The sequence below is a fragment of the Podarcis erhardii genome, assembly GCF_964252035.2.
Source record: "Podarcis erhardii genome assembly, chromosome: 10".
NCBI lineage: Eukaryota > Metazoa > Chordata > Lepidosauria > Squamata > Lacertidae > Podarcis > Podarcis erhardii.
Genome location: NC_138500.1, coordinates 17,447,330 through 17,460,850, shown reverse-complemented (window position 1 = coordinate 17,460,850; position 13,521 = coordinate 17,447,330). Strand labels below are relative to the sequence as shown.

The window sequence follows — 13,521 nt, the reverse complement described above, 5'->3', positions numbered from 1 at the left end:
TCATAGTCCAGTTCTTCATGCAGTGCATAGCTAAACCACTGAACAGTGACAGCCACCAACTTGGATGGCTTTAAACATTAGACAAGTTCATGGTGGATAAGAATACCAATGGAAGCTAGTCATGATGGCTGCAGTCTGACTTCATGGTCTGAGGCAGTGATTCTTCTGAATACCCACTGCTGGAAACTCCTCCAACTTCTTGAGTCCCCAAACCAAGATGTGCATCTTCCCTCCCGTACTCCTGCACGTGTCATGTGACCCGTGAGATCACAGTGTCCAAATGACGTGCTTTTTCGGTATTGTTTTTAAATGGATTAATATATACTGCTTTACCTGGGCATTTTCCTCAATTCGCTTTCTGGTGTAGGTCTTCACTATGACCACCAGGCCGCGCTGCAGTTGGTAGCGAATAGCCACGAGAGCTGGGGTTTTGTTGTACTTCTTGGCGATCGCAACCAACAAAGGGTCTTCAAGCAGGGGTGGAGTCTCTGTATTTAACCTGTTGGAGAGCAACATGGGGAGAAGGTGTGTTTCTGGTGTCCAGAATATATAAATCTTGCTCTAAAATTAATACAATATTGGCCTAGTCCATCCAATATATGCTAAGTAATTTGTATTTAAAGGTCAGTTAGCTGATTTGAACTAATTCATGTTTTAAGAGAGGTTTTTCCTTTGCTTAAGTACAGTCAGTATTGGGGAGGGGGACACCTAAGGCGGGAAAGAAAGGCCCAAAGAATCCTGCGTGCCTGCTGGAGAGTTGATGTTCAAATGAAATGGAGGATCCTGGAGGAATGCACAGCTCATTGTCTTGAAGGAGAACTCAATATTTGTCGCTGGTCCCACTTGTTAAACATAAGCATTTAAGTGGCTTCCAATATAGATAAAAACAATACAATTTAAAATTCTGAGACACACGAAACAAGCTATGTAAAGAGAAATGCTATAATTATTTAAATGCAAGGCCGGGTGCAGAGCCCTTTCATTCCTGCCATTCTACTGCCATTCTACTGCATAAATCAACATTAAAGATAATGTAAACATGATTGAAAAACAGCATGAAATTTCAGAAGCAGAAATTATTAAATAGCCCTCTGCCTGCAACATTTAAAAACATTCGTTTGGGAGAAGTCAATCAGCTATATATATATATAAAAACTTCTTATATAGAATCCTTCTTAGGTAGAATCTCAGTGATTAAAATGAATATTCTACCCAGAATGTTATTTTTGTACCAAACAATCCCTGTGATCAGAGGACTTAAACAATTTAAAGAATGGCAGAGAACTTTAGCAAGATTCATCTGGCAGGGCAGAAGGCCAAGAATAAAAATGAAGATTTTGGTGGATAAAAAAGAAAGAGGAGGCTTCACTCTACCAGACATGAAGATATACTATGAAGCTGCTTGTTTAACCTGGGTGAGAGATTGGATAAAGTTGGACAACCCAGATCTCCTAGACTTAGAAGGCCATGATAACAGGTACGGGTGGCACTTGTACCTGTGGTATGATAAAGTAAGAGTTCACAGAGGATTTCTAAACCATGCATTTAGGGGACCATTGTATGAGGTATGGGAGAGAAATAAAAATCTACTAAAAAGAAAGACCCCCTGGTGGATATCTCCAATAGATGTATTAACCATTAAGAAAATTAACATGGAAGGAAACAGATCTACATATGAAGAATTGCTTAGGAAAACTAATCAAGGCCCAAAGTTAAAGCCATATGAAGAAGTGGAGAATTTACTGAGTGGATGGCTACAATATCATCAAATTAATACAATATTAAAAGAAGATAAAAAGAGGATGGGATTTGAAGATAAAAAGTCAAAATTTCACATAGATACTATAGAAAGCAAAAATAAAACAATGTCCAAAATATATGAGTTATTATTAAATTGGTATACTAAAGATGAAGAGGTGAAGGAGGCTATGATTAAATGGGCCATAGACTTTGGTTATAATATAGAATTAGAAGCCTGGCAAGAACTATGGAACGTGAACTTAAAATTTACGGCTTGTACGGCATTACAGGAAAATGTATGGAAAATGATATACAGGTGGTACCTCACGCCAGTAAAACTGTCAAAGATGTACAGAATGAAAAATAAGAAATGTTGGAAATGTGGAGAGGTAGAAGGAGAATTGCAGTAAAGTGAAAGGCTTCTGGGAATTAATTTACAATGAGCTTAAAAAAAGTTTAAGTATACTTTTTTAAAAACCCCCGAAGCCTTTCTACTGGGACTAGTTGGAAAAGATGTTAAAAAGAAAGATAAAAACCTATTCTTTTATGCCACGACAGCAGCAAGGACTATGTTAGCCCAGAATTGGAAAACAGAAGTAATACCAACTATTACTGAATGGCAGGTCAAAATGATTAATTATGCGGAACTGGCTAGAATATCGGGGAGAATAAAAGATCAGGATGAAGAAAAGTTTTATGAAAATTGGAGTAAATACTTGGATTATATAAGAGACAACTGCAAATCTTTAAAGACACTGGCAGGATTTGATTAACTTCAACATCTTATGATCAAATAGATGAATGTATAAAATACGTGACATAATGAAAATATATGATACTTACCGAAGGGGAGGAAGGAAGTCCAAAGCTCAACAGAGCTAATGTTATGTATGAGATGTATTAATACAATGAATGTATTGGAATGTATGTTTGATGAAAACTAATAAAAATTTAAGTTGAAAAAAACAACATTTCAGCAATGGGAAGGTTTCTGAGAATGTCTAAAATGGGAGGGGAAGAGCTTTGTAAATCTCTCTGTGGAATGAGTTCCCCAATTGTGGGGCCACTACATAAAAGGCCCTGGTGCTGGTATCCACCACAAGGATCTTTATTAATTGTGGGACCAAAAGTACAACCTTCAGAGCTGATCTGAATGCTGGGGAATAGTCAGAATAGGTGGTACCTGAGGTGGTCCCCAAACGTTTTGGCTTCATCTCTTACCAACTTGCATCCCTTTGGGATCCCAGGATACTATATCCTTCCATGATGATATTGTTTGAGTTGCAGAAGGCCAGCATCTTGCTTTGGTTCCGATAAGGATGGCATTCAACCTGTGGGTTCAAAATCCCCCAACACAGCCCCAAAGTGAGAATTCAGATGAAACGAAGAATACCATGAAATAAAGGAAAGTCAGAAAAGCAGAACCACGCTATTATTTCTTGAAATATCCATGTCAGAGGCACTTAAAACGCACAAGTCCGGCTAATTAAAAAGGATGATTTATTGCAAAGAATCAACAGAAAGTCCGGCAGCTGACTCCCGAGCAGCCTCCATAACAGCCTACGATGACTCGACTGGACTCTGGTTTCCCTTTCTCTTACTACGGACGTCTTCTTCTTGTGCTGCTTCTCCCTCTCTCTGTCTTGTAAGCCTCCCCTCTGGCTAAGTCTGTAGCTGATTGGCTCATGTTCCCTTTCTGACAAGCTGCCACTCTCTGTGGGTTCCCACACTCTATCTTCTCCCCCCTCACCAAGATCTTGTCTGCTCATTTCCCTGGCAACTTGCATTCCATTCTCCTTCTCTTCTGACTCTGCTAGAATGTGCTCTTCAGACAGTGGCAGATTCTTATATGAGGGTTCTACAATCCTGACAATCCAGTTGTTACTTTTCTTAACATGTGTTGTGTTTTCTGATGTATCAGAATCTTTAGATGACCGTTCAAGCATTTGTGGTTTCCATTGCCACGCTCTTTATCCATGAAATGTGTGTTAGCTGAAGATGGGGGACAGGGCTTATTCCCCCTCAATCTCCTGTCACTCCAGGCCTGTTGGAAATATCCTGGGCACGCTGTCCTCCCTGCAGTGTCTCTATTTCTGCCCACTCACTCTCTGAATTTTCTATGTTGAGCAGAAAGCTCTGATTGGTTACATGATATACACCAGTGTCCAAGTGAATCAGGCCTGCTTGGGTGCAACAACTTTGCCCAGATGCCTAAATCAAAGGCCCCTCCCTCCCCACTTGAGAACTTCCAGAGTCCCCACAAGAGGCTGTGTGGGCCCTGATGATTTGCAGGCCTCCTTCTACCTGAGATGCTTGTTTCAAACATTATGGAGCAGCGGTGTGTGTGTGTGTGTGTGTGTGTGTGTGTGTGTGTTATGCCAGACTGCTTTTTTTAGATTTCAGCACGGCATTTAATACCATTCTACCACAACGTCTGATGTCTAAACTGGAAGATCTGGGCCTTCCGTTATCACTTTGTGGGTGGATATTTGACTTTTTGTCAGACCGCCCCCAGAGGGTTCGGTTGGGCCCTTATACCTCTAATATGCTTAAGACTAACATAGGAACACCACAGGGATGCGTACTCAGTCCGCTCCTTTATATTCTCTACACGTACGATTGTGTCGCTGCTCACCCTAGTAATAGGGTTGTCAAATTTGCAGATGACACAATCGTGATTGGGCTCATCTCTGAAAGGGAGGGTGAAACAAACTATAGAGATGAGGTGGAGCGGCTGACAGAGTGGTGCAGAGCTAACAACTTGCTCATAAATACAAGGAAGACAAAGGAGCTTGTGGTGGACTTCAGGAGACAGAAGAGCAATGTCCAGCCACTTTTGATTGATGGGGTCTGTGTGGAGAGGGTAACAATGTTCAGATTTTTGGGCATTGAATTACAAGAGGATCTGTCCTGGAGTGTCAGCACAAGGGGGCTTGTGAAGAAGGCGCAGCAGAGACTGTACTTTTTGAGAATTCTAAGGAAAAACCATCTTCCGCAGAAACTGCTGCTTGCCTTCTATCACTGTGCCATTGAGACCGTGCTTACTTATGGCTTATGTGTGTGGTACGGAAGCTGTACTACCCAGGACAGGATGGGGTTGTGCAGAGTTGTTAAGGCATCAGAGAGCAATGTTGGCTGCCCACTCTCCACCTTAGAGCAGATTTATGCCACAAGGTGCCATAGGAAGGCACTGGACATAGTAAAAGATCCATCGCATCCTGGTCACTGTCTCTTCGAGCTCCTGCCGTCGGGATGGAGATACAGGACAATGAAGACAAGAACGAGCCGTCTTAAGAACAGCTTCTTCCCCAGAGCGATCTCGGCCCTGAATGGGAAGCCTGGACTTTGAAAGTCATCTAATCTTCCTTGCTGTATTATACTGTATTGTTTTAATTAGTGTTTTTATAGTTGTTTTGATTTTGTGTGGAGTGCCCTACCTGGGTGGATGGAGCAGCCATGTAATTTCGTTGTCCCCGAGAGGGGGCAATGACAATAAAGATATTATTATTATTCCAGTTACAGATAGGTAGCTGTGTTGGTCTGCCATAGTCAAAACAAAAAAAATTCCTTCCAGTAGCACCTTAAAGACCAACTAAGTTAGTTCTTGGTATGAGCTTTCGTGTGCATGCACACTTCTTCAGAATCTGAAGAACTGAGATTCTGAAATTGAGATTCCGAAAGAATATGAGCTTTCGTGTGCATGCACACTTCTTCAGTATCTGAAGAAGTGTGCATGCACACGAAAGCTCATACCAAGAACTAACTTAGTTGGTCTTTAAGGTGCTACTGGAAGGAATTATTATTATTATTATTATTATTATTATTATTATTATTGACTTCTCCACACTTTCTTTTGTCTGAGGTCTTGATTAAATGAGAACCCATTACTGGTTCCAGGAATTTAGGGGAGTCCACCCCACAACTCATATCTTCTTGTGACTGGATGTGCAACCTTATAGCCTTAAGCAAGTTTTTTCAGAGAATGGCTGTGTTTGTCAAAACAAAGGTCCTCTCACAATGGCCACTTCCCACATCAAATGGGGGGCACCTTTTGTGTGGTCGTGCACAGCCCCCCCCCCGATCCCATGTGGCTCCTGGCAGTACAACCTAGATTCAACCCCCCCAGGATGGACACCTGGAGGTAGCCACCTACCTCTGCCAGTTACCCAATCCCGCTGAACAATATAACACAACACGATGGCCAATAACAATGGCACTAAACACTATTTATAGACTCATACAGAGTACAGTATCATATGAGCACAGATCCAGAGCATATTTTCTACAGCGTTTATACTTGTTTACATGTAGAATTGGCTTGTTAAGAAATTGAACTGCATCCTTCTCATATTAATTCTTACAAGTCTGGCTGATGAAGAATCAATCAAGATTGGCTGATGAAACATTGAACGAAACAGATTGGTTATCCGGAAACAGATTGGTTATCCGGAAACAGATTGGTTATCCGGAAACAGATTGGTTATCCGGCGATATTTGGTGACAGATTATGTATATATCAAACTTTTGAATTATTCTAGCGTGACTGGTGAAGAAGATTTAGAAACTTTGGTTGTAATTTCTGATCATTTGTAATAGTCTATAGTGTTTAGTGCCATTGTTATTGGCCATCATGTTGTGTTATATTGTTCAGCTTGTCTATATTGCAACACAGGGGTCTAGTTACCAAATCCCAGCTGGGGAGGCGTTGCCAGGAGAGAGTTGGCCAGGTAAGGGGAGGGATCGCCCTGCCCACACAATAGTGTCTTCCCTCAGTTAAGCCTTCTTTGCAGGCTAACCTCTTCTTCACAGGTATGTAGACGCTGCTACGTTATGGTCACTGTTGAAGGGCTGGAAAGGAATTTTCCTGCATTGGCAGGTTTTGCCTTCCCCGTAGCAAAACGTCACAACTTTTGCGGTTTCAGGCCTTGGGCAGAATCCTTTAGTCTATCTTCCCTAAATTGGGGGGGGGGGTTTGAAGCGGTGACCCATGCACCCCCTGCGGTGGCGATCCCAGGGTTCCCCGTTAAAGGGGTTGTTTTGAGGGGAGGCATTGGCCATACGCCAATAAGTTGTCATTGCTCTCCCTTGCGACGGTGGCGAAATGGGGGGCGGGCTCTCTGCTTGAACAGACGTTCTCCAGAGCCAGCCCAATCCCCACACATTCTGGATAACCCTGATGTTCCACAGATCCCTGGCTGGGGACTGGGAGGGAAAAACCCCCAATGCCTAAGCCAAGGTCTCCCTACATATGAAGCTTTAATAAAGTTGTGTCCAAATTTTATTCCCATAACATGTTGTCTTTAGTCATTATTCCACTCGGGAGTTGCCCGGGGTTGGGGGGTCTCTGCCTATCCGTGCAAAAAGAGCTTAAACAAAGAAGCTTTCAACAGCATTTGGAACAAACCCCTACAAAAGGCAAACATGCTTGACCTGGTTTATCACTGGCTTGTATTTCAACCCTGGCTTGTTCAGGATCATTTGCAGCTGCTTACAGGTGAAGTTGGACACTCCAATGGACCTCACCAAGCCGGCATCTTTGCACGCCTCCATTGCCTGGCAAAGAAAGCACAACATGTTTGTTGAGTGGTGTTTGTTGAATAGCTGAGGTCACACTTTCCCCCCTAGATTAAGATTGGAAGCTCACTCATGTACTCCCAAGAGTGTGCAATAATTCAGCAGCTCTCATAGGAGCCATTGTGTGAGTCATTGTTCTGGACATACCTCCTCTGGTGGAAGGCTACTGTGCTCTGTATCTGAATGACTCAAGGGATGGATTTGCTAACCCAGGCACCTACCTCCCATGTCTGCCGAAGATCTACGCTGTCAAAAATTGTTTTTTTGTCTTCTCCTGTGGGAAGTAAATCTGGTCCAGGCTGGAAAAGAAGGAGGCGGAGGGAATAAGTGCTGGTCAGGCCTAGAAGTTCTCTTATCTCTGTAATACTATCTAATACTAATGGATAGAAAAAAGTGATAGAAAAAAGGGAATGAAACATGCAATGGCCGATATCACAATGCAGGCATCTGTGGGAAACTCAAATCACAAGCACCACGTTTCACATTCTTGTTTATTCAAGAGGGGTGCAGTGCTATTTTAGCCAGGAAAAAAATATTTACATTGCAATATTAACTCAATATTGTCTCTTCTAATCCAGAAGTGGGGAATCATTTGATCTCAGGCTTTGGTGGCCTCCAAGTCCCATCAGCTGCAGCCAGCAAGGACAGTGATCAGGGACGATAGGAGTTGCAATTGAGCAACATCTGGAAGGCCATAGGTTACCCAAACATGATTTAATTCCCCCCCCCATAGAACAAACTGTCTTCTCTCTTTGCACAGGTCTGTCTCGCCGTCTCTCCAAGCCTTTTTTCCTTCCCTTGCTCCCTTGCCAAGTCCTGCTCTGCACACAATTTCTTTCTTATGATGCCCATGTAGTTAAGGTAATCAGTATATGAAAAGGTTTTCTTTAACTGGCATGGTTTCTCCCCCCAAATCTGGGAGCGATCATTCCTTGATTGAGATATGGTCTAGCAGAGAACTGTCAGCATCTCTAGGAAATTACAATTCCCAATGTTCCTTCAGGGAATAAAACATTTTAGTAGTCTCTCTCTCTCCCTCTCTCTCTCTCTCTCTCTCTCTCTCTCTCTCTCTCTCTCTCTCTCTCTCCTCCATTCAAATATTGGACTCAATACTTGCATTATGACATAAATAATTATTTACCTTCAGAGAATAGGGATTGTGAATTATGAACAGATCCATGTAGTCAAACTGGAGTTTCTTCAGGGATTCTTCTATGCATTTCCGAACCAGCTCAGGGCGGTGGAAGGTACTCCAGAGCTGTCAAAAATATAAAGAGATTTATATTTTCACACAGCCATAGAGTTTTTGGGTCTCGGGACACTTTAGCTGTGGCAGATGACTATTCTGGTGTGCACAGTGTTAAGGGCAAACTCAAATATTGTTCTGAAGAGTATTTTGAATTGCTGTGGTGAGGTAAAGTAATTTTAAAGTCATCATTGCTAATATACAGTATTTTTACCATTTATTTATTAAATTTATATATTGCCCTTCATCAAAAGATCTTGGAGCAGTTCCCAAGATAAAAGCACAAATAAACAGTCAAAACAGAAGCAACAAAACTGTAATCCCTCCTCCCACAAACAGGTTTAAAAAGGGTGTAGAATATGAATCAGCCCAAGGCCTGGTTGAAGAGGAACATTTTCTCCTGGCGCCTAGAGGTGTATAATGAACCTCCCTGCAGAGAGCATTCCCCAAATGGGGAGCCTTACAAGAAAAGGCCCTGTTCTCGTTTTGCCGCCCTCTGAGCCTCACATGGAAGAGGCATACAAAGAAGAGCCTCAGAGGATGAACACAGTATCTGGGTAGGTTTATATAGGGAGAGGCATTTTGCTCCGATTTTGTTAAATAATGTCTGTGAAATATGCAATTGCATCATGATGCAGGCACTATATTCTACCCTTTAAAATAAAAAATAAAAAATATCAAACTCACTTTTCCAGTGTAGAAAATGTCTTCCCTTTTTACTGTTCCATCTGAAATCTTCGCACGAACGGCCCTTCCAATGTCCTCCTCATTCTGGTATGCATATGCGCTATCAATATGACGGAAGCCAACTTCTATTGCTATCTTTGTAGCCTCCTCACACTTATTTTTTGGAACCTGCCGGTTGAAAAGGTGAAAAGGTTAGTCAAGGTCTCTGCTTCAGTGGGGAAATTTATATCAGAGGGTACCTGTAAGTAACACTGAGTGTCAGTGGACATTGTCAAACTCATTGTCCCCTCAGTCCCAGGGACTAGACACATCAAAGGTAAAGAAGAAGTGTCCAGAATAGTTAGCTAATGGCTGGTAATTTTGGATAATATTGTTACTCCTAACAAAAGTAATAGTGGGCACTTAGAATTCTATAGAAAGATTTTTAAAAATATCACTAGAAGTTTTGCATTGGGGACTTTGAATCCTGCAGCAATTCACACTGGAAACTGTTTCTCAGCTACAAACCATCCAAGTCTTGCACAAAACATTATTTGCTCCTGAATTTGCTGGCAGAGGACCCTTGTTGAATGAGAAGCAGCGCTTTATGTGCTGCAAGGCATCTGTTGCATTCTTGGCTGCTGTGAGCCAAGAAGTTCTCATGCACAATTGGCTTCTCAGATCAGGTGAGGCATCTCGTGCTGTGCTTTGCAATGGATGAAGCACCCAGCAGCTGGCAGGCATTTTGCTCTTCTAAAACAAGTCACTACAATTGTGAGAGTGAAATGTTTTACTTACAGTGCCCGGGGAAGCAGTTCCAAAACCCAATATGGGTATTTTGTTCCCATCATTCATTGTAATGCCACGGTCTTTGCTAAGTGCCATTTTCTGCTTCCGTGCTTGTTCAGTTCTTGGCTCCCGGCTGAAACTGATCAACACTTTTGTGTCAAAAGGCAAAACTCAAGTGAGAAAAATGAATTTGTGTCTCCAATGAAATGTCTTCTGTTGGCACGATAGGAGGGGAGTGACTAAGCAAATGCCCTGAGGAAATGAGAGAGAAGGACGTGGAAACTTCCTAACCTATGCCCAAATTTTTATAAGTAATTTTCCGGAGAATGTCCTTTGGTACACTAGCAGCTTACATTGTTGTCTTCTCAGAATTGCTTTTACAGGATTGATAATAGCTATCTTCTTCTTGTTCTTCTTGTTCTTGTTCCTGTTCTTCTTGTTCTTCTTTGCATTCCAATAAAGGAAAGCAGAGGTGTAAGCGGACTTAAGCATTTGCGTTTCGAGGTCCCCAGGGCCACCCCAATAACTCACACATCACACAGAATTTTTGTTTAAGATTTTTTGGCATAATTTTGGCCACAACTTTATTAAAATACAAATTTGTGAGTGGTTGCTTAGGCAGTGGTTGCGACTATCCGCCCCCACCATGGGGGACAGACTGACATTCCGCACGATGCGAAAGTAAGAAAAGGGGAATACACTTGGGGCTAGCTATGGAGCAGGGAACCTGCCCTCAGCCCTCCTCAAATGCAACCAGGAGCTCAATGCTATGGCCCGAGCCCCCTTGACAGAGTGGACAAGCAGTAGTTAGCCCCCGATTCCTCTAACAGAATCCCTTGCAGCAGCAGCATTAGAGGGGCAGGAACAGCCAATCCATGCCCCTCAGCCAACCAAACCATAAACCAATGCCTAACCGTGAACCTTACAAGTTGTGACAATTTGCTACGCAGTAGGCAAAAACCAAATGGCCCGAGCCAATCAGCCAGATGGACAAAATTCCTACCGGGCCCCTTCCCCAAAGCAGACGACCCCATGACAGGCATAGCAAGGTCAAAACGAACAACCCTATTCTAGGGAGGGAGGGACAGGCAATCCGATGCACGGGCGAAAAGAGGAAGCCCTAGCCTCGTGCAAGAAGTATTAGCATTTCTGGCTGTCAATCAACAAATGGCAACATTAACTTCTTCCCAGCAACAAGGGAAGCCCCAATCGCATCAGTGGCCAACGATCAATTATCCCTCCCCCAACTTTGGAGTGTCCTGGCGGCCCCCACCGCAACATGTGCTCTCCATGAAGGAGAACACGCTTTGTCCTATGCAGCGTTCAGGCACCCTTAAAAAACTGTTGTATCTTGATAGCCAAAAAAAGCAAAGGAATAAAAATATTATGTTTAAAACAAAATTCACATATATTATTGCTAATGATTTATATTTTAATTTATTACAATCTTTTAGCCAGCATATTGCCCTTTCTGTGTTACATAATGCCTGTGAAATATGCACCTCGATAATGATAATTGTTCATAAAAGAAATAAAATTCAAACTCACCTTTCTGCAATGTTATGTTAAAATGTATGCACGATTGGAAGTAAAGCAGCAGATGAGAATTGCAGTTTAATAATTTATAATTAATGTATATCATGGCTAAACTCTCCTTCATGGATCACTGCCTTGTTGTGGTGAAGGGGCTTGAATAACTCAGAGAAGCTATGAGCTATGCCATGCAGGGCTCCCAAGATGAACAGGTCATAGTGGAAAGTTTTGACAAAATGTGATCCACCTGGAGCAGGAACCGGCAAGCCACTCCAGTATCCCTGCCAAGAAAACTCCATGGACAAAGACAACAGGCATATAAAAGATATGACGCTGGAAGATGAGCCCCTCAGGTCAGAAGGCGTCCAACATGCTACTGAGCAAGAGCACAGGACAAGTACAAGTAAATTCAGAGAAAAACGATGACAAAACTTTGACAAACACAGACAGCATCTTAAAAAGCAGAGACATCACCTTGCCGACAAAGGTCTGTATAGTCAAAGCTAGGGTTTCCCCAGTACAGTGGTACCTCAGGTTACAGACGCTTCAGGTTACAGACTCCGCTAACCTAGAAATAGTACCTCGGGTTAAGAACTTTGCTTCAGGATGAGAACAGAAATCGTGCAGCAGTGGCATGGTGGCAGCGGGAGGCCCCATTAGCTAAAGTGGTGCTTCAGGTTAAGAACAGTTTCAGTTAAGAACAGACCTCTGGAACAAATTAAGTTCTTAACCAGAGGTACCACTGTAGTGATGTATGGAAGTGAGAGCTGGACCATAAAGAAGGCTGATTGCCGAAGAAGTGATGCTTTTGAATTATGGTGCTGGAGGAGACTCTTGAGAGTCCCATGGACTGCAAGAAGATCAAACCTATCCATTCTGAAGGAAATCAGCCCTGAGTGCTCACTGGAAGGACAGATCCTGAAAGCTGAGGTTCTAATACTTTGGCCACCTCATGAGAAGAGAAGATTCCCTGGAAAAGACCCTGATGTTGGGAAAGATGGAGGGCACAAGGAGAAGGGGACGACAGAGGATGAGATGGTTGGACAGTGTTCTTGAAGCTACTAACATGAGTTTGACCAAACTGAGGGAGGCGGTGGAAGACAGGAGTGCCTGGCGTGCTCTGGTCCATGGGGTCATGAAGAGTCGGACACGACTAAACAACTAAACAACAACAACAATGGCTAAACTATAAGGAATGCAGCAGCTTCATAAGGTAAGAAAAGAGCATGATGGAAGGGTGGATGGGAAGTCAACAGACATGAGAGATTTGTTTTGATGGTTGTTTAAAAGAATTTGTAAAATTTGAAAAGTTAATTTAAAAAAAATATTAAAAAACAACTCATTTACCTTTCCATTGTAGAAAACGTCTTCTCTTTTAACTGTTCCATCTGCAAATCTTCTCACGAATGGATCGCCCAACTTGTTCCTCAGCCTTGTACTCATATGCGCCATCAATATGGTGGAAGCTGACTTCTATTGCTATCTTTGTAGCCTCCTCAGACTTGGTTCTTTTAGCTTGCCAGCTGAAAAAGGTAAAAAGCTGGTTAAAGTTTCTGCTCCAGTGGCGTACTCTGTATGAAAGAGTACCTGTAACTAACATTTGAGTTCCAGTTACCTCCTGAGAGGATGCCTGGGTCCTCTGTTGGGCTCCCTCTCATGCAGATGAAGTGGTTGTGGTTGGCAATGGCAACAGTGCTCCAGTCAAGGCTGCTTGGTGGAGAGCTGCCATTTTAATTCTCTACAATGCCCCCCTCCAGTAGTATCACTTCTAGTTGCATTGTGGGAAATCAAAATGGTAGCTCCCAGACCCAGCTATCCACTGAAATTAGGTTACCACATACTGATTTTGGGCCTGTGGTGATTTATTTGGCAGTCTGATGGTTTATATATCCCATCCTTCCATACCCTTGTTGATTTAGGATGATGACTCAGGGTTTTTTTGTATCTCCTTGCCTTTCACTATCTTTTAACCT

At 42.7% G+C, this 13,521-nt stretch overlaps 1 protein-coding gene across 4 annotated transcripts in view; it reads right to left on the bottom strand.

The window, feature by feature from the left end:
- The window catches only part of LOC309351926 (aldo-keto reductase family 1 member C3-like), a 47,390-nt gene extending 33,869 nt beyond the window's left edge, over positions 1–13,521 (bottom strand). Inside the window, exons 1-8 of one of the 4 annotated variants that reach the window (XM_081880130.1) lie at positions 12,896–13,497; positions 10,025–10,154; positions 9,248–9,415; positions 8,456–8,572; positions 7,536–7,613; positions 7,171–7,293; positions 2,962–3,071; positions 334–499 (exon numbers count right to left, since the gene is read on the bottom strand). In XM_081880130.1, coding sequence (XP_081736256.1) covers positions 334–499; positions 2,962–3,071; positions 7,171–7,293; positions 7,536–7,613; positions 8,456–8,572; positions 9,248–9,415; positions 10,025–10,154; positions 12,896–12,936 — 933 coding nt within the window. In that variant the 5' untranslated portion in view covers positions 12,937–13,497. Of the gene's footprint in view, positions 1–333; positions 500–2,961; positions 3,072–7,170; positions 7,294–7,535; positions 7,614–8,455; positions 8,573–9,247; positions 9,416–10,024; positions 10,155–12,895 lie in introns of all 4 variants that reach the window. The other 3 variants (XM_081880131.1, XM_081880133.1, XM_081880132.1) reach the window with 3 other exon arrangements.